The 21,542-nt window shown below is 41.9% G+C and overlaps 1 protein-coding gene across 1 annotated transcript; it reads left to right on the top strand.

Annotated features, from left to right (window-relative positions):
- Window positions 1-753: 753 nt before the first annotated feature.
- RAD54L (RAD54 like) lies at window positions 754-21,165 on the top strand. The gene is made up of 18 exons (XM_063118498.1): window positions 754-831; window positions 1,060-1,146; window positions 2,544-2,663; window positions 3,390-3,450; window positions 5,235-5,370; window positions 6,036-6,105; window positions 7,015-7,303; window positions 8,774-8,898; window positions 12,336-12,486; window positions 13,505-13,631; window positions 14,196-14,270; window positions 15,939-16,069; window positions 16,838-16,948; window positions 17,062-17,185; window positions 17,305-17,383; window positions 18,330-18,509; window positions 19,262-19,425; window positions 20,249-21,165. Exons 1-18 carry the CDS (start codon window positions 829-831, stop codon window positions 20,448-20,450), a joined length of 2,235 nt encoding a protein of 744 aa, XP_062974568.1. The 5' UTR covers window positions 754-828; the 3' UTR covers window positions 20,451-21,165.
- The last annotated feature ends 377 nt before the right edge of the window (window positions 21,166-21,542 follow it).

Below are 21,542 nucleotides of genomic sequence, written 5' to 3'. Positions count from 1 at the left end.
TCCCTGTTACTCAGTTCTCTCTCCTCCCCCCCTTTCATCCTCACAACAACCCTATGAGGTAGTTTAGGTTGACGCTGAGAGATAATAAGAGGCCTAAGGTTATGGCAGAGTGGGGATTCGAACCCTTGTTTCCCCAATCCTAGACCGCTACTCTGTAACTCCCACTTCTCTGAGTAGCTTGCCTCGCGTTGGCTCCTCCCCCTTCCGTCCCTCCGCCGTTTCGCAGGTTGTCAGTCCAACAGGAGCCGAGAGCTAATCGATGGCAGCTCCCCTAGCTCGGCGCTCGATCGACCATGCCTGGTTCGAGGGGCGGGGCGAAACCTGGGGAACCTCCGCGCGGGAAAAATAAAGCGAGAGGCAGCGCTCCGTCTTTCCTCCTCCCCCTGCCGTGCGCGGTGGCAGTAGCGCAGTCCCTACAGCCCCCGCCGCCGGAGGGAGCTCGCGCAGCCCTTCATCCAGCCGCCTTGGCCTTTCCTTAACTGCCCGAGAGGCTCGAGGAGGGCGCCCTTCTCTTAACCGCCGCCCCCTCCTCCTCCCCCTCCCCAGGGGACCCGCCTTCCCTCCGCCATTCCCAACCCAGGTTAAGCAGCTGCCGCCGGAGCTTCCTGCCCCGCTCGGTCTCCAGTTCTTCACCTGCCGCCTTCATAACTCTTGAGCAAGTCCTGTTGCCAGACCAGCCTCTTCTCTCTCTCTCTCCTTCTAATCCAAATACCTGCAGTTCGAGCCGGTCCGTCTAAAAATCCTGCCATTCCCCTTCTCCACAAGCTTCTGCAATTACCGGTACCTCTGAGCCTGTGCATAAATGGGAAATAGTTCCCCGGGGAGGAAATGGTAAGCAGGAAGAGGGTGGGGTGGGGAGGAATTCCCAGGACCATGGCACTAATTGTTTTGTTTGAATTAACATTATTATTCCGATAATAATATAGAAATAAGTGTCATGTGAGTTCAAATGCACCAAAAATGTTTCAGAAATGTAGCACAGCCCTAGTTCATTGCAAACGCAAGATCCGTGGGGGACTCATGGACTGTTGCTCTGCCTTTTCTCTCTTCTACTTGCAGAGGCGAAGCCTGGCTCCTAGCCAGCTGGCCAAGAGGAAGCCTGAAGGTGATGGCTCTGAAGAGGATGAGGAGTGGCATCATGAAGCTGTGAGCATGCTGTCAACCCTTTATTTATTTATTTATTTAGGCTGGATATAGATGTATTAATAATTTTCTTCCACGATGAAACTCAAGGTGGTGTTCATGCGTCCCTAGGCAGTCTCATGTCATCCACGGAATTTGCTTTTCTCCTGGGATGCACTGAGATGTCCACTGTTGACTATGGACTGATAACAAATATATATTGAATGGTGGCAAACCTCTGAACAAAGAAATCCCCCACTTCAAATTTTGCCTTGGCTATAAACTCCCTAGGTGGCCTTATCTGCCTCAGCTTTTTTCCCATTTGCAATATGTAAGTGTTAAGTATTCTTAATAGTAATAATAGTAGGTCACTGGATTTGTAAGTGCTCTTTGGTTAGCACATTACATGCATTTTGAGGGATGTGTACTGCAAAGAATTGGAGTTACAGGGACATCTTCAAGCTGTTTGCTATTGCTATCTTGCATGTAGCAAGGACTAGCCATTATGGATGCTGCATTTTGTTGGATGGCTGATATCTGCACCTGGAAGCATTTCTTCTGTGTATGGATAGTGTTACTATATTGTTTAGTCATTATGCGGCGCTGGTCTTAGTTGTATCTAGGTGGAGTCAGAAGCTACCTGTTGCTGATCTGCTCTTGTTTAAGAGACACACGTTTCTTGTCTAGCTTCCTGTTTGGTATACCTTCTAAGCCTTCCAAGATACTCTAGCTGATCTGCATTTTACTATTTTATGGGAAGAATGCTTATGCTAATGTAATTAAATACAGCCCATCCCAGGTGGGTTTACTTGAAAGTAAGTCTCAGTGAGTTCAATGGGCCTTACTTCCAAGTAGGTGCACATAAGATTTCAGTCTTGATCTCTTAATTTGTCTAACCCCCAACCCAAAACCCTTCCATTAGCATTTATTGGAAACTAACAGATAATTTCACATTCATATCCCCGACTTCTTTCAAAGAGCTCCAGCTAGCATGCATGATTGGAGGTGAGGTCTCCTCAGTCCAGGTCCAGCATGCTATTTCTGAAGGATGTAATTAGCCAGTAATTACTATTTCATGACTAATTCTCTAGTTGCAGTGACCCCCACCCCCAGTTTATGATTTATCCTTTCTGTCTCCTATTTCAACATCGATTCTAAGGGAATGGAAACAGATCACGTATTATCCCTTGGAATAAGTTTGCATTTTTATTTATTTATTACATTTTTATACCACCCAATAGCTGAAGCTCTTGATCCTGAAGTTCTGTTAAAGTGTGTGGTACTATCAGTGACCTCACTACTTTTTTAAAAAAGTCTTGGAAGCAGAAATCTAACTGAATGTTTTGTCAGTATGATGGTTATGTGTCAGTACACCTCTGGATTCTCCAAATCCTGATGCAGTGTGTTTGATTTTTTTCTAGACTCCAAAGAGGCAGAAACGTGGCAGCAAGGTTGATAACAGAGAGTGTTATGTGTCGCCTTTCCGAAAACCCTTGGCTCTGTTAACCAATCAACCTCACTGTCTTGATGGCGGCAAACATGCAAGTGTTTCCTTTGTTTTCATCATACAATTTTGCACAATTGACATATTCTTGTTGAGGGGAAATATGCAATTTACTAGTGGCTCGGATGGGGAAAGGGTTGCATCATAGATGAGCTCACGCCACCTCTCTTACATGCTGGACCTAAGGACATAAGAGGAGCCATGTTGGAGCAGACCATGGGTCCATCTGGTCTAGCATTCTGTTCACACAATGGCCAGTCAGCCAGCTGCCTATGGGAATCCCACAAGCAGGACATGAGCGCAACATGACCTGATCTGAAGAAGTGAGTTTGTAGAGACAAAAAAGCCATGAACCAGAAGATCATAAACACACATAGGTTCCCACAATCTGTGAGGATATTGCTCTGCCTGTCCAGAGCTATCTGTGGACCCAGGTAGCTCTGAACCCAGGACATCTTCTGCAGGGAGGCTTGGTAACCATGCAGTGTGGCTTATTTTTCTTGAACCATGCTAACCCACAGTTCAACAACAACCCACACTCAACCACTGAGTGTAGTTTAGCATGTTGTGTGAACAGCCCCATAGAAGGCACATTAAAGGCCTAGATGCAAGACTCCAGATACATAGCATGTCTATTTAATCCTAAATATGTTTACTTGAAAGTAAGTCCCTCTAATCAACATTCTCTCAAGCTTATTCATTGATTAGACAGAATGATATTTTTAATGTTAAACTTATGATTCTTTTATACCTTAAATCCCAGGAGGCCTTTATCCGCAGCATTTTGTCAAAACCTTTCAAAGTTCCCATTCCAAACTATACAGGTAAAACTAGAATTTTCTCTTGAGCTTAAATATATAACAAAACATTTCTATTTTCATATATGAAAATGTTGGCATTAATGAGTGGTGGATGGTAATGGTTATTTAGCTGCTTTCTGCAGCCAGAGGAAGTGGGTCAGAGTCAGTCCTATATGTTCAGACCTTCTTGTCCCTGTTATCAATCTGGCTACCATGTTTTGTATGATCTGCAGTTTCTAAACTGTCTTCAAAGACAGCTCCACTTAGAATGCATTGCAGTAATCTAATTTAGAGTTTACCAGAGCATAGATAACCAAAGCCAGATTATCTCTTTCCAGATAGGGTCACCAACCATAGGTGGTAGAAGTTACTCGAGGCTCAGGTGGCCTCAGTGTCACCAAGTGACAAAGATGGCTCCAGGAGAACTCCCCCGCCCCGTGCTATGATCCTGCTCCTTCAGCGGGAGGGCAACCCCATCCAGAACATGTTGCATAACCTCCATCTGGTAGAAGATCCACACACTTACAGCAACATGGTCTTGCCTGGATTGAATTTCAGTTTATTAGACCTTATCCAGTCCATTGTCACAGCCAGGCACTGATCTAACACATCCACAGCCTCAGCTGATGAAGATGAAAAGGAGAAGTAGAGTTGTGTGTCATCAGCATACTGATGGCAACACTCTCCAAAACTGTGGTTTAATGTAGATGTTGAATAGCATGGGAGACAAACCTGGCCCCTGTGGAACCCCATACTGGTGAATCCACAGGGCCGAGCAATGTTCCCCAAGCACCACCTTCTGGAGCCAACTCTCTAAGTAGGAGCAAAACCACTGCAGTGCAGTACCTCCCACTCCCAATTCAGACAGTGATCCCAGAAGGACATCTCATCAAATGGTATCAAAAGCTGCTGACAGATCAAGGAAGAACCAACAAGGTCACACTCCCCTCCCCTCTCTTCCAACATAGATCATCATACTGGGTGACCAGGGCTGTTTCTGTGCCAAAACCCAACCTAAACCCCAACTGAAATGGATCCAAGAGTGTCTGGAGTTGGTTGGCAGCCACCCACTCAAGGACCTTGCCTAGGAATGGATCACTTACCACCAGCCTCAAATTATTTTTCCAAGCCTAGAGAGGATTTCTTCAGGAGTGGTCTCACCAAGGCTTTTCAGGTAGCCCAGGACCACTCACCTCGCTAGCCAAGCCATGTGTTCCTTCCCTGCTGGTTTTATAAGCCAAGAGGGGCAAGGATATAATACAGAAGGTTGCATGAACCTGTCCAAGCACCTTGTCAATGTCTCTGAATTTCACCTTGATCTGTCTTGTGTGGGCATAATGTTTCTAACCAAATTAGAGAATAGAGGCGAATACAGTCCCTGACCCATGCAGTCAGCTGTGACTGTGCTGTTCAATGTGCAAAATAATTGGCGTGACTATTAGATATACCCAGGCTCTCCTCTGACTCTTCAGCTTAAAAAAATATGTTTTCATAGATATTCTTGGAAAGAATTCCTTGTTTCATGTTGCTCCCTGGCTTCATACAAAACCTCATAAATTGTCAGTCTGACAGCAATAATGCACCAGAACTTATACGATTTCCTACCCTATCTAATCTGTACCTTTACACCGCCCACACAGCACTTTGGTTTAGCCTCCTCTCAAAGTCATCCTGTTGCCGAAATCTCACATTTGAAAGTTTTGCAGTTATTGAAAAGGAAACCACGAACTTATTTATTTTATTTATTGCATTTCTATACCGCCCAATAGCCGAAGCTCTCTTATTGCTTTCTTTGTGTGATCTTTCAGGACCCCTAGGTTTCAGGGCACTGGGTATCAAGCGTGCAGGGGTTCGGCATGCTCTCCACGACCCTTTTGAAGAAGGCGCTCTGGTGCTATATGAACCTCCACTTCTGAGTGCTCATGATCAATTGAAAATAGACAAGTGAGTTGTCCCCGTTCAATCCCATCCCATTCCCCCCCCCCCAATTATTCTCAGTTATTTTAGCTTGGTTCCCATTTCTCTTGTTTATTCTTTACTTGATTCTGGACGAGGCTTTGAATTTGAGCTTTAGAACTCAGAACTGACATGCAAATCTAACATAATTTGGTATTACACAAAGCTCTTAGGCTTACTTATCTCAGTAATGCAGGGTCAAGGGTGGAATATGCTCTTGATATATTCCTACGAAGGTTCTTGCTTTACACAAGAAAACCCCTCCTGATCGTTGAGGGTGACTGACTCAGAAGTCCACAAAGGTCCTACAGTAAACTCACAGGAGAAGTTTTCACTGTTCAGATGCTTTCTTACTAATATTTCTTTATCAAACAGGAACTACAGAGAGTTCGGTGTTTACTTTATTACCCGATTGTTGTGTGCCCCAATGAGTTACTGTATGATGGCCTCTGGATGTAGCCAAAGCTTTTTTGAATTGTGTGTTCGCTTTGAATTGAACCAGTGCCCAGTGGGTCTAAATCACGTTATAAGAGCTCCTCCCTTGTGAATGGTACATTAGCACTAGTTGTCCTTTTGTCCCTTGGGAATATTCCTCAGAACATCTCCTTGACTTCTGCGCTTACTCCAATCCATTTTCTGTTTACTTCCTGAAGGGACAAAATGCCTGTTCACGTTGTGGTGGATCCTGTTCTCAGTCGTGTTTTACGACCCCACCAGAGAGAGGTGAGTGCTACGAAAAATCAAATGCAGCAGTAGGGTGTGCTGCTGTTGTGAGCTTGCTATCTCAGAAACGTTTAATCCTCGGAAAATTGGGAATCTCAGGACCATGTTGCCCCAAACTACATAGGCAGGCTCTGACGACTGGGCTTGCTTGCCATGGGGAATGGGCCGGCACTCTGGTGAGCATGTCACACTGCCTTCTCAAGCTGCAGAGGTGGGTAGGGGTCATCCCATAGTTGCCCAATGATCCCTCCCCTCTCCCTTCAAGCGTAGGAGAAAGGCTTGTGGGGGGGGGGGGTAGGGGGCTGTTTGCAACTTAGTGGCCAAGGCAGTTGGAGCATCTCTGAGATGTAGCATCAAACCAGCAAGTTCCACTCTGCTTTCTTGCTCTGCAGCAGAAAAGGGAAATGTGTGTGGCTTCCTTGATGGTGGCAGCTGTGGTGAGGTGTGGCTACCCACCAGGCAGCAATAGCAAGCACAATTTTTTGCCTTGGCTACCAGAAATTGTAAATCCCAGCATAGGGAGTATGGCCAAGCTGCAGCTATTATTGGAGCCTATGATGCATTTTTCTGAGCACCTTTTTCTATTTCTAGTTCTCTGTTCCTTGTTTCTCTCTGCTTTGGGGAGGGCAAGGTAATACAGTAAAGTTGTGATCAATATTGAATAGCTTCCCATATACCCAGTCACTGTTTACACTGGTGCTACTGCTTGAGAATTTGAGATCTTCTGACTAGTCTATAAGTTCCATTAGTGACACCCTGCTGGCTAAATATTTAATTTTAGATACGTGTAATCAATTACACTGGCGCTGTAATTGGCAAGATAGTTGGGTTCCACGCTTCAGCTGGGTAGCACAATATCACTTATATTTTGCAAGTCTATTCTGATTAAATTTAAATACTTCCATGCAGGGGGTGAAGTTCCTGTGGGAGTGTGTGACAAGCCGTCGGATTCCTGGTAGTCATGGCTGCATCATGGCAGATGAGATGGGTCTGGGTAAGACCTTGCAATGTATCACCCTGATGTGGACACTCTTGCGCCAAAGTCCAGATTTCAAGCCTGAAATTGACAAGGCAATCGTGGTCTCGCCTTCTAGCCTGGTGAAAAACTGGTACAATGAAGTGGGTAAATGGCTTGGAGGAAGGATTCAGCCACTGGCAATTGATGGAGGCTCCAAGGAGGTCATAGATAATAAGCTAGGTATGAAGGCTTTACACTATGTGCTGTTTTGTTTTTAGTTTTATTGGAAAGAAAGGACACTGCATTAGCTGAATTGCTAAATAGCATCAAACTAAATTAAGTCTATGATCATATTCTAAGCAGGCTACATTTAGAAGATTGTTGTTGTGAATCATGCTGAATAATTTGGTTCATGGTTTTTATGGTTCGGAATAGAGGAAGCAGTAGCAGAGATAACAAAAGCTATGGGTTGGACCCATACTTACTCATGCTTAGAGCAGATCCATTGAAATGAAGGAGACTTACTATTAGACAAGATTAACTTAAGTCCCATTATATTGATGGGTCAATTCTAAATATGACTGAGTCTGAATCCAAGTCAATGAGTAAGAATAGAGAGGTGTAGAGAAACCTTAGTAAGTGAAGTGGTTAGTCTGTTAGACCTGGGTGGCCTGGATTCACAACTCAGCCATGGATATCTTGAGTTTCTTTGGATTATTGAGATGGAAATAATGGATTGTGATGCTTTAGATGTCAAAAGCATTATGTAGTAAGGGTGTGCAAAATGGGTCTTCTCTGCATCGAAATTCAATCTGGAGCTGTGTAGAGGTGATTCTCTGCCTCGATTTTGGAGTGCCTCCCCTCCCCTCTCTCTGCCTTGTCGAATTACCCATCGAAAACAGTTCAGTGTTCTGGAAACCAGTATTAACAGAAATGCTTACAGCTCCCTCATTTTTAAAGATTGAGCTGAAACATGGCAACGTGATAGCTCTTAAGGAGGGCTTTAGCCATGCCAAGTTTGAATCAGATCCATTCACGCCTTAATTGTTTAAGGATTTTTTTAAAATTCTCCACTCCAGCCTTCTCCAACCTGGTGTCCTCCAGGTCTATTGGACAGAGCCCCCTGCACCCAGCCACTGAAATAAAGAGCCTGCATGACTCAGGTGTAGAAGCTTCCTCACTCACCATGCCAGCAGCACTTTCACACTGTGGGAATGTGGATGATTGACTTCTATGAGTCCGAGCAGAAACACATTCTCTCTCTCTCTCCCTCCCCATGCCACGGCCAGAAACAGCAGCCAGTTAGTGTTTCTCACTCCCCAAAACACTGTGATTGGAGGAGAACAGTCAAGGACAGTGCTGTGGCTATTCCTAATTGGTTAGCCACAGAAGTCAGTATCAAAGCTACCCTTCACCCCACTCAGCATCTGCCAAATATGGAGATATTCAATTTAGACACACACACACACACACACACACACACACACACACAGAGAGAGAGAGAGAGAGAGAGAGAGAGAGAGAGAGAGAGAATTTCAAAGTAAGGGTAGAGATATGGGGAGGAGGGGAAGGGTTTCTCTTTTATACATTCAGTAAGGAAATTACTTATTGGAACTGGCTTTTATTTTTGCTGATCACCTGTCTCCGTTCTGGCTTTCAAATGCACTTCATTTACCTTTTCATCTTTGCCAATTTTATTTCTCCTCATAGCTGGATTTATGAACCAGCGAGGGCTAAGAGTCCCATCCCCCATCCTCATCATTTCTTATGAAACATTCCGCCTTCATGCTGAAGTTCTCCAGAAAGGGAGCATTGGCTTGGTCATATGTGATGAGGTATGTGGAAGGCAACTGATGAGTGTATCAAATAGTGTTCATCATCCATAGAGGCGAACCTTGGCTGATGTCCCTGAACCATTGAAGTTTAGATTCAGCAGTGTCTAACCACTTGTGTGGCACTGTTCCTTCACAGATCTTGCTGCTTTGTAGAGGCGGGGGAAGGCCGCTGAGAAATAAGGTTGTGTTGAATATACAGCGTCACCCATCTCTTAACATTTTACAATTCATTGTAGCCATTAGCTGTTTCTCCTCTCTATTTATAAGACATTATATTAGAAAGTTTCCATGTGAGTATATGTTTTGAATTGGACCCATTTTGAAAGTTTAAGAAATAAAGGCTCCAGCTGTTCAGTCAGAACCTGCAGCAGCTGAAGCAGGAAAGGTGACACTGAGATGTCATTTAAGGAATTGCTTTGTTCAGGGTTAGGCCAGCAGGAAGAATGGAAATTGTACTTCTCTGGAGAGTTCAAGGAGGGGTATGGCAAAGAACGGGAAGTTGAGTCCCAGCATAGTAGTGCCACTTCTGAAAGAGGCAGTTGAGACATTTGGGGTGAGAAGGTGAGTGTGACGCCACCCCCTCACACACAAGGCTTTGACACGCACACCTCCCTCAGGCTAAGCACCACCACTTAAATACCTGAGGAAGGGTAAAAAGAAAAGTATAACCTTTCCCTTATAGCAGAGGGAAAAGGTAAGGAGGTTTGGAAAAGGCTTTTCTGTGAATATAGCAGGCTGAAGGTTGAATGCAATGTGTTTATTTATAAACTAATAGAGCAGGAGACCCAGACCAAATGACACGTGGTTTTATAGTAGCAAAATAAAGGAAATGTTTATTGTTGTTTACAGTTCTTAGTTCCTTCAAATTCTATTCAAATCCTGCCTGTTCTTAAGAATACTGGTAGAAACAAATCTAATAATAACAATCCTTAGTCCTTATGATCTTATTTTCACTCACTCCTCACACAACTCCTGACAAGAAATCACAGAGCTAAACACATCTACCCTCTAAACCCAATCACCAACTGAACACCTCAAACCATTCAGTTCCCCCATATACATACATACATATATATACTCACTCCCCCCCTTTCCATAGCATCACCAGCCACACCCACTCAGTCCAACATTCTGCACTCTCTAGACCTACTCGTCCAGACATTTCTAAGGGAATAGAAATGTGGGTAACGCCACAGTGAAGTATGGTGGAGAACTTGGCAAGTCATGCCAGATGTTCCTGTAGTCGACAGGTGCATACAAAAAAACAGTGCAAAGCATAAGGAAAAAGGAGGCTGCCATTTCAGAAGTAACTTACTGCCCTATTTGATGACTAAGTCAGCATTTCAAAATCTTGCTCCTCATCAAGTACAATCTACAAAGGCACAGATACAGTATATGAGCAGGGTGTGGTAAACAGTTGGCTCCGATTTCTAAGCTGGATACAGTCAGTCACTGAAATGCCTAAGTAAACAAGTGACAGTGCAGGTTACGAGCACGGTCCCATGCACGTTTACATTAAAAAAAACTTCTATAACTGGCTGGAGAATGCTGGGAGATGTAGGGCTTTTTTCTGTCTAAACGTTCTGTCATTCTGGGGAACGTATATAGGGCTGTTTCTTCTCCTCTCAAGCCCCTCCAAGAGGAGAGATGCATGTTGGCTTACAGCTTTCAGAACAGAGTATCTCAGTTTGGGACAAGGCATGTTTAGCTGTCTTCTTGTTCCTGACAGGAGCGGACACTGAAGTGACATAATTTTATGTTGATTTGCATGTCACTTAGTTACTATGGTCGGAAACAGATTTAGTCATACTTGGAGTACACCCATTGATATCAATGGGACTTATTAGTCATAACTAACTACTCTTAAGTCTGGATTCATCCCTATATTTAAAATGAAATAAACATGAAGATATATGTAGCTGCCTGATATACTCAAGACGATTGGGCTGTTTGGCCCAGTACTGTGTCTACTCTACCCTAACTGGCAGCAGCTTTCCACAGTCTTGGGCAGAGGTCTCTTTCAGATGCTTGAGATCCTTTTAGTCATTTGAGAATTTTAACCTGGGACCATTTGCATGCAAACTGCTGGTACCACTGAGATGTGAGTTAATAAAGCAATAAAGACTGATCATTTTTTACTGATTTTTACTGGCCTATCCAGTAAAATTTTAGAAAGTTTTCAGGATGTTTTAAAGATGTTTTAATCATGTATGGTATGTTTTAATCATTTTTAATTTGTATTTTATATCATGTTTTTATACTGTTTGTTTTATACTTTGAATTGTTTTAGTTTTTGTGAACCGCCCAGGAAGCTTCAGCTATTGGGCGGTATAAAAATGCAAATAATAATAATAATAATAATAATAGCTGAGTGGATCTTTAAACCTATATTTGAGCATAAGATATATATTTTTTGTAAGGAAAACCTATTTACGTTTGAAAGTTTTCCATATATAAACTTGCTATTTCAAGGATCTATGGAGGGTACCCTATTGCTATTCCTTTAATTCTGAGAGCAGGAATCAAGATAAAAGATTATCTTCAAATTCCTGCTGTAATTTTCCTAAAGGAAGAAAAATTCGTACTTTTCTAGGAAGACCTTTTGGTCAGCTCAGTCATTTTTCAGCTCACGGGTTTGGTGGCTCTAAGTTGCCTCTTGAAGTCTTACGTTGAGCACTAGTGGCACCCAGTGGATTGAACTTGTCTTAATACAAGTGATCTTTATGTCTGTATGTAAAATAAGGCTCCCAGAGGGTTTACATATAATCAGGAAAATAAGACCATCCCTGCCGCAAGTGTACAATCTAAAAAGTGAAGGATACACAAGGAAGAACAAAAGCCAAACACCAGAATGTAGTTCTCTCAGGCCAAGGGAATGTCAGGAGCTGATGGCATGAACTTCCTGGCTTGGGCTCTCCTCTTCTGCTTTCCTTTAGGACACACAGGTCTTAAGTAGCCCTGGGGAAGGTTGGGATCTTCAACAATGGTTCTTTTATCTTGTACGTTAAGGATCAAATGAGGTCCTGTTTTTCCAGAAATAAGACAAAAAAACAAATAAACCATCTCTTAATACATTAGATTATGTTCAATACATCCATTTTACATTCTTGTAATTAATTAGTCTCTGTTCCAATATTTATAATGGGGTACCAATATTCCAGAGGATGTTCGATTTTTTTTTCATATGGAATCTCCTTTAAGTAATTTTGTATAACAGAATTTTTAGCCACATACTTCTTCTCCATTCACTTCTTCTGCTTGTTGCTTCCAATATTTAGCCACTAGTATATGAGCAGCTATTAACAATTTTCTATCATCTTTCAATGTTTAATTGTAATCATATCCTTAAGTTTATGAGACAGGTATATTGTCTTGACCCTGTATTACCTTTTTTGCCCGAGCATCATGATTTTTCTTTTCAATAAATTTCTTTTCAGGGTCACAGGCTGAAGAACTCAGACAACCAAACATACCAGGCTCTCAACAGCTTGAACACAGCACGGCGGGTGCTCATCTCAGGAACCCCTATTCAGAATGATCTCCTTGAATACTTCAGTCTAGTACATTTTGTCAACTCGGGCATCCTAGGTAGGGGCCTTAATAATAATATTATTATTATTTATTTATATAGCACCATCAATGTACATGGGGCCTTGTAGCAGCATAATAATCTAAAGCTTTGGTTCATACCTGTAGTTTATTTAACGCAGTGCTCTGCCCAGCGCTTGTCTGGCTGGTGATTGAACAAACCGTGGTTTGCTATCTCAGTCCCTGATTTGCTGGTTTCCCTCTTCCTTTGCCTGCTCCCCTCCCTGTATCCCAAATGCCTTTGTGGTACTGGTATGTAGAGCGGCTAGGGTTGTTTTTACCAGTCTTTCCTGCCACTCCTGTAGCCTGATGAAACAACCTATAAACAGCCCTCTGGGTTCACACATAACAGCAACCCATGTCTTAAACAACCCAGAGTTCACAACCCTACAAACTATCATAGGTTCTCTTTCTGGGTAGTTTGTAGCTAATAAACCATAGTTTGTTAGCGCAGACACGTTCACACATCATGGCAACTCAAAATTCAGAAACCATACCGTGGATTAGCATTATGTACGAACCAGGCCAAAGTATGGTCAGCAAACTGGCAGTCCAACTTTCTGAGTTCCTTACTATTCTGGCTGGATGTGGAAAAGCACGATGGAGACCTATAAGTGTATATCAATTGTCCTAAACACTGTACACTCAGTTGCCTACATCTTTATAGAATAGTCCTTTTCCATGATTTAATGGTGAACTATTTTATTAGAAGACCTGAGCTAATCGAAGTGTCATTACCTTTGGAATTCCAGAAAAGGAAGAATGGCCTCATGAGAATCCACTAGGAAAGTTCTCGCTTCCTTTGATAGCACAATGACAGTATTTTCTTCTTGTCCTATAGTAATGTCAGGAATCTGTGCCTTCTCTTGCTACCTTAGGCATGTGTTTTGTATGGGAGGATCTGTCGGTGCCTAACTGCTTTTGTAGAGATGGGTATCCAGTTTAAAGAGGGAGGCAAGGTGCTTCCAGGACAGTGGAAATTCCCAAAATTTCACATTCCTTTCCTTTTTTTGGACAGGGACAGCTCAGGAGTTTAAAAAGCATTTTGAAATTCCCATCCTGAAAGGCAGGGATGCAGATGCAAGTGAAGCAGGAAGGCACAAAGGAGAGGAGAGACTTAAAGAGCTGATCAGCATTGTCAACAGGTAAAGTTCAGAATACATTTTTTGTCCTAAGAATACTTTGTTTCTGTTGTTGCACTTTCTCAGGCCATCCTGTGGCTAGGTAGACCTAGTGACCTTGGCACCAAAAGTCTCTCAGATCATTTGCTTAATATCATTTGCTCAGATGTTCATGCTTAATAGCTTCCAACAAAGTTCCAAGCATATAATCCATTCATCTTGAAGGCACCACACAACTGTCTGTTATGGGTCATGTACGGTTAATTGCCAAAATTCATTTCCCCCTGTAATCATGGCACTACTTGTTGCTGGTTTGCTTTCCTCACACTCTCTTTTGAACACTTTGATCAGTTCAGCAAGAGATTTAGTTTATGTTGGTAGATGCTGACCTGTTGGCAGAGCTCACCCTAGAATAGCTTTTGTTCTCCTGTTCTCTCAAGAACAGGCACCCTGTTAACATGCAGTGCTAAACAAGGACTACAGATTCGCAGTATGGAATCTATTAACATCAGGAATAAACACTGCTGAAAGCTAGTCGTGAACATTGGACATCACGTTAGCAGCATTAACTTATTTTGTTTCTTTTAGGTGTCTTATAAGGAGGACTTCAGATATTCTCTCTAAATATCTTCCCGTGAAAATTGAGCAGGTGGTATGCTGCAGGTACAGAATTAAAGGGCAACTGCAAAATAAAGCGCAGACTTTTCACTTAATTAAGAAGCACAGGAGATTCACTATTGCAGAGGAATATTTATTTAGCTGAATCTAGAGCTGAGCAATAAGTCATTAGAAACTTTCTGGTCTGTATTCTACTGGGTGTTATGCTATCATGGCAAAATATTCCCTTCTGGGCTTGAGTAAGGCCCAATTAACCTTTCATCTAACATCCATTGAATTATTGATCAGCATAATGAAAAAGAGAGTGATAGATTTTAGTATGTAAATACTGGAAACTTATGACCATTGCCCTCCTGTAAAGAAAGAAATTGATCTATTGTTATATAAATTACCCCCCAAAGACACCCCCCCAAAAAAGTCAGCATAATTAATCCAGGGCTGGAAATTGCCAAAAATCTATTGTGACAGAACCACAGTATTTGAGATGTCAAAGAATACCGCCTCTCTCATTCTGCTCAGTTATAGCAATAATTAATATTTTATTACTTACATAAGTGTATTGGTACCCTTTATAAAATGCTCAGCATTTAATGGTCATTAAATGCTGAACATGCTTTTACATGCCAAATGCTTTTACATGTCATTCAGCATTTTCTGCCTGTTTAAAGGTTGTGCCTGTTTAAAGGCTCATTGGCTGCATTTGAATTAAATAGCTATTGGAAGCTAGATGAACTTGAACCTCTAATCCAAATGTTCTTTGGTAGCAACCCATCATGCTTCTGCTTCCACTTTACACAGTTGTTGTCTGTAGCCAGCAGAGTGTGGATCTTGGCTGCCATTACCATGTGCATGTTATCACAAGGAAATGTGGCATTTGAACTTAAGGAACTGGTATACTGGAAGCAGTAGGGAGACAGGATGGGTGACATTTCTGGGACAGAAAGTTTGGAGTTAAGCACTTCACAATTTAACTAAGCAGACTGATGTATTTTGTTGGGTTGTTAAAATAATGCCACAAGTTTCAAGCAACAACTTCATGCAGGGGAGAGGGGTGTGTAAATATAGCATGGTTTGCCTTAGCAGCAAGGTTGAAAACTGCCTTTGTCTAAACATAACTAAATCTGGATCTAACCCATTATATAAATGCCTTACTACTTTATTTCATTTGAGAATCATCACTTCATATGTTGAATTGAGAAATTCTGGGGCAATTGATTTTCCAAAGTCATACAGCAGGTCAGTTTCTGAAGAGTTGAGTATGCTAAAAAAGTAAAGCTTGAAAGAGGAAAATTAACCCTCCCATCATACCTAGCCTCCCACCCCTGGATTTTTAGCTGTGTCTTTACCATTGGGAAAAGTGGCTTTTAAAAAAAAAAATTAAGGAGTGTAATTTCAGGACTAATTTGAATTAAAAGTAGAATTAATTTCAGAAAGCAGGCGCTGGGGCATAGGTTTCTTTAAGGCTAGGGCATTACCCAGGTCTCTTAAATTCCACCAAAGTAAATTGTGAGCTAAGCTCCTCTTGTGCCAAACTTATGTCTGACAGCAGAAATAACTTATACTCTTTGAAAAGCTTGAGTTATGTGGGTTATATATGCCTTTTGGGACTCAATAATTCCATCATGACTATGATAATGATAGGATATGACTGTAGCATTTAAAATGGTAAATTGTTAGGGATCATAACATGATCAGTATCTTACGTCACTTCAGGCTGACTCCCCTTCAGTCCGAGCTGTACAAACGCTTTCTGAAGCAAGCAAAACCAGCAGAAGATCTGAAAGAGGGAAAGATAAGTGTTTCATCTCTCTCCTCAATCACATCTCTGAAGAAGCTCTGCAATCGTGAGTGGTTCTGTCAGTTTATTTATCTTTATTTCTACCATGCCCTATCCCAAGCATCCAGAACATGTTACAGGAAACTAGGAACACAATAAGTATCTGTCAATGAAGGATATGAATCTGAAGTTGAACAGAGCGTTGCTTATTAGGATAGTGTCCTTAAGACACATTTGGTAAGGCCTACACTACAAAGCAGTGACTGTACATGAAAGCTGTTAAAAATAATAAAGTATGTTCTATTTATATGTTCTGCCTTAAATTAGGAAATGTTTCAAGGCAAACTTGGTTTCATAATTCTGATCCCAGGGGACAAACATTTTTAGTTTGAGGGACCAGACAAATAATAGATTTATTGTTCCTGATAAAGCAGGAGCTGCAATTGTGGTGGGAGTTCTTGGCGAACAGTAGTGGAACTCCTCCTCAAACCTTGCCAGTTCACCCGGGCAGGTCCAGTGTGCATGACCCCATCACAGTACCTACTTACCAGAGATTTTACTCCAAGTAAAAGTTAGTGATTACAACGCTTATCATGCCTGTCACACAGAGGTGTATTTGTCAGATATTGGACCTTGCATGTTAAATACAGGACTGGATTGTTGATAGGAGACTGTTCAGCTTATGATAAAGTAGATTCTCCACCTATGTTTGTTCAGAGAGAATCTGCCATTGCAAGGAAGTGTTTTCATTATGCTGAGGTCAGTCCTTCTCCCTGACTAAATGGGAAGTTTGCCAACTCCATTTCCATGCAGTAACTCTTGAATTCTTCTCCAGACCCAGCCCTGATCTATGACAAGTGTGTGGAGGAGGAGGAAGGGTTTGTGGGTGCTCTGCAGTTGTTCCCTTCTGGCTACAGTACTAAGTCTCTAGAACCTCAGTTCTCAGGTAAACATTGCTTCAGTACTGATCTATAAATTGGCATGGGGATCTATTCTAATGACTGGGTTTTAAACATTGTTTATGGTATTTGTACACACTGATTTTTTTCCCCCTTCCAGGAAAGATGCTGGTTTTGGACTACATTCTGGCAGTTACCAGGAGCACCAGTAATGACAAAGTAGTCCTCGTGTCTAATTACACCCAGACACTAGACCTCTTTGAGAAGCTCTGCAGAAGTAGGAGGTATAATGCTTGATAGTAAAATCATCTGTAGCATCATCTTTCTCATGTGTGAGGGTTAAATCACAATTATTTAAAGGACGGTGGTATTATGCTTCTAACTTGTCATATCTTTGTGCCAGGTACTTGTATGTCCGCCTGGATGGCACCATGTCTATTAAAAAGAGAGCAAAGATAGTGGAGCGTTTCAACAGCCTTTCTGTAAGTGAAGTTTCTAGGCTCACGTTCTGTCTTATTTACAATTTAATTGTAACTTAATCTTCAGTGAAAAGTCCTCTTCGGCCTCTTGCGCTTTAATGCTACTTATAGCCAAATGTTCTGTGCTCCTATTTGACACAGAGATATTGACTACAAGGCAATATTATGGCTTTCCAAAGCGTGTTCATGGTTCATACACATAAGTAGCAGCTATTCCAGTTATGACTCAGCCATATACTTTGATATGTAATTGCTTCTCTAGTCAGTTGATGCACTCCCCCATCCCACCCCACCCACATCTCACACAAACACTCTCCCAAAATGTTGAGGATCTGTATCAGGGGTGAACAAATTGTGGTCCTCCAGATGTTTTGGCCAATAACTTCCATCCGCCCTAGTCACTGGTGAGGCATGATGGGAGTTGAAGGCCAAAACATTTGGGGGGCCACAAGCTGCCCACCTTTGATCTAAATGCTCTTCTTTATATAGTGCCCAGGGTTCAAGGAAACTGAGCATGATTTGAACAGAAAGGTGATGAGATAGGAGGGATGCTGCATGTACTTTGCCCTCTTGTTCTGTATCTTCACAACCAACATGTTTCTACTTCTAGTTTTCCATAAGAGGTCTTCAGTCTATTTATTACTTATCTAAGGTTGGAGCCTACACAATCAAAACATATCACTCCTCTTCTACTGTATATTTGTGGATACTGGTTGTAATTATCGCTTCTACAAAGTAGGGAGAGAGTCCAATTCCTTAGACTGGAAGGAACAAGTGGAACATCAACCAACTTATGGTCTTTGTGAAACTTCTGTGTTCATTTTGCTTGCATACAAGATGGAAAGCAAAGCAATGAAGTCTGAAGTGTGGTTTTGCAGTAATAACACATTTGACAATCAGCATGGTCACCTGCGCCTGGCACTTAATTTGAGTTTGTCTGATCTCGCAGAGTCCTGAATTCATTTTCATGCTGAGCAGCAAAGCTGGTGGCTGTGGCTTAAATCTGATTGGAGCAAACAGACTTGTGATGTTTGATCCAGACTGGAATCCAGCCAATGATGAACAAGCCATGGCCCGTGTGTGGAGAGATGGCCAGAAGAAGACTTGCTATATCTATCGATTGCTCTCGGTAAGACTTGAGCTGGATTCCTTAACTCTGATTGCTTCTATACACACAGTGGAGCCTGGATTTTTACTATTATGTTATGATAGTGGGCGAACAGGACTATAGAACTGGCTTCATTAGAATATGATGAAAGGAAAGTTTCCCAAATGAGCTGTGTACATGTTCCTTGACTTTTGCAGAATACACCTTTACTTCTTTGGAGGCAGATCTGGGTCTTGAGAGGCTCTGTGGTTAAGTTAAGATTATGCTGCTCTTGCCTGAGAAAGAAGGAAAATGTAACCCTCAGCCACTTTTGCCTTTGGATAGGAAGTATGGTCTATCTTGAGCTCCTGCTTTTCAGCCAGGAATCTGTCTTGTTATCTTTGTTTCTTCTTTGTAATAATGAATATATCCTGGCTTCTGCCAAATGCTCAAAATAGGTAAAGTTAGATATTTTAAAAAATAAATACAAACAGTAGACTAAAATTACTTTAGCAGTCTAACTCGGTGAGTGAATGACACCATAATTCGATCGATTAAGTATAGCATATTTATCTACAGATATTAAGGGTGTGGTCAAGTTTCAGAGCCTCCTGTCCCTTATAAGGTGAAAGGAACTATGTTGGATTAGTGTTTGAAGGGGAGATTCTAAGGAAGGGAGCATGAGAAATAATTGTCTTTATCATTCAATAAAAGCCTCAGCTAGAGTCAATTGAGTGTGAAAACCACAGATCTTACAAAAACCCAGCACCAGCCTTAATTTTGTCTCCTTATAGACGGGGACAATTGAAGAAAAGATTTTCCAGCGGCAGACCCACAAGAAGGCTCTCAGCAGCTGCGTAGTAGATGAGGAGCAGGATGTGGAAAGACACTTCTCTCTTGGGGAACTGAAGGAGCTTTTCACACTCAATGAGAGCACCACAAGTGATACCCATGACAAGTAGGTCTCGGAAAGAGTTGGGCTAATGAGTAGCTGCTTTATGTGTGGGGGGATTTGGGCACATAGCTAAAGGGTGGGTGTCCAAAAACCAAATGAGGTATACCCTATTCAGTCTGTACATGGGGCAAAAGAACAAGATCATAGCAGCCCACCCAGGAGCCTCACTTCATGCTACAACTTAATTGTAGAGGGACCTATACATGTAGAGCCCACTGTGTATAGCCCCTACCTTGTGACTTATATGTCTTGAATCTTGTAGAGATTAGATGGACTGGGCCATTATGTGTTGGGTTCTGCAAGGATAGGCCCCTAGGTAAACATTAAGTCCAAGACATGAAAGTCAGGCAAAAGTAGGCTGGTTCCAAACAGATTTAAAGTCTCCAAAGGACACTAACTCTGAACCCTCTTAAAAGGAGAGAGAGTGGGAGCTTACTGGCTTATGTGCTTGACTGAAGGTTCTGGGTTCACATTTTTTACTTTGGGGAGATAAAAGGTAATGCATTTCTTGGGGATCCGGACACCGCTCTGTATACCATGAAGGATAGAAGGATTAGTGTCTTAATCCTGCTCTCTGAAACTCAGATTTTGTTTACTTTTCCCAGTGACTGGGTGGGATGGCTCTCAGTAGTAACTGAATGTTGGTGTCATGGATGTATTTCCTATTTCAATTTCACTTTGTGAAATAGAGGATGCTTCTAATCTATATTGCCCTTAGCTTTGGGAGTCCTTAAAATTGCAAGCCTCCTAGCTCTGATATTACAGCCTGAAGTCAAGTTTCATAAAACTTCTGGCCTTTGTCAGTACAGTGCACTCTTTGTTGCAGGATCAAGTGTCGTCGCTGTGTGAACGGTCATCAAGTCAGGCCCCCTCCAGAGGGGTCTGATTGCACTTCTGATCTATCTCAGTGGAACCACTGTGCTGAAAAACGTGGGCTCCAGGATGCTGTCCTCAAAGCTGCCTGGGATGCTGCTGTCACCTTCACCTTCCATCATCATTCCCATGAGGAGCAACGGGGAATAGCGTGACCATTGGTCTGGACTGATCTGAAATTCAAGCTGCTTCTTTTAGAAAACATATTTGATACATTAGGGTACCTCTTTTCACCCCCGTTGATGCACGAGAAGAACTTTCTTTTCTGCTTGATATACTGTAGGCAATCTTTACAAAAACTGTGGGCTAAATCTCTTGGTCACAGCGCAGACCCTATACAGTAACACAGAACATTGGTAAAGTAGGCTTTTGCAGATAGCGTTTTTTTTCTTAAGAGGCACTTTTAATAACCATCTACTGAATATTTCTGGCATGGAGGAGACAAAAGATGGAAGTAGCCTCATTAGTGTCATAAGGCCCTTGGTATCATGAAGTATGAGTGGGTGAGATGGCTTTCAGTAGTAACTATTTACCCTCAAATCACTCCTGTTCATGATGCCACTTTCAGAAGGGACTAGAGAGGTGTGAACAGATATCACTATCCCATATAATCAATCTGGCAATCTGGTGTTTTTCTAACTTATTTTGTTGGAGCAAAAATAACCTGATTTTAATCTATTATAGGAGAATTTTTAGATCAAAATCACATTAGATAACCCCAAATTAAAGTCTCTGTTACAAATGTGTTTTCTTCAATAAAACCACAAATAAAAACTGTTTAAAACTAGATTATTGCCCTAAGCAGGGTATATGTATGTGGCAGGGAACAAGGTAACGTACTTATTTGAAATATAATTCTATGTATTTGTAAGAAGATGATTTTTGCTTTAAAAGAAGGCAAATCATGTTGTGAAACCTGGCTCATATGGGAAGTCTACAATGCCTGAGATAAAGTCAATGTGTTTCTGATGCTAGAATTGGTCCTCTGGGCTACATTAGTTGCTTTGAAAAATTAAAAACTGCTGCTATGTTGAAGGCATGGACAAAAAGCTTTTTTTTGGATTTGGATTTTATTTCTAACAAGGGGTACACCTTTTCATAACTAGAATCCATACTCTTAAAAGCAAAAATGAGACCTTACTATATTCACAGTAGATTAGAGAAGGAAGTCATTTTTTCACTTCTAACTTTTGACCATCTTGAGTTTTATCCTGTCTAGGCAGAGTACACTAAGTATATTTGGGTAT

The sequence above is a fragment of the Elgaria multicarinata genome, chromosome 1 (assembly GCF_023053635.1).
Source record: "Elgaria multicarinata webbii isolate HBS135686 ecotype San Diego chromosome 1, rElgMul1.1.pri, whole genome shotgun sequence".
In the NCBI taxonomy this organism is placed as follows: Eukaryota; Metazoa; Chordata; class Lepidosauria; order Squamata; family Anguidae; genus Elgaria; species Elgaria multicarinata.
This window is presented reverse-complemented; position numbering and strand designations above follow the sequence as displayed.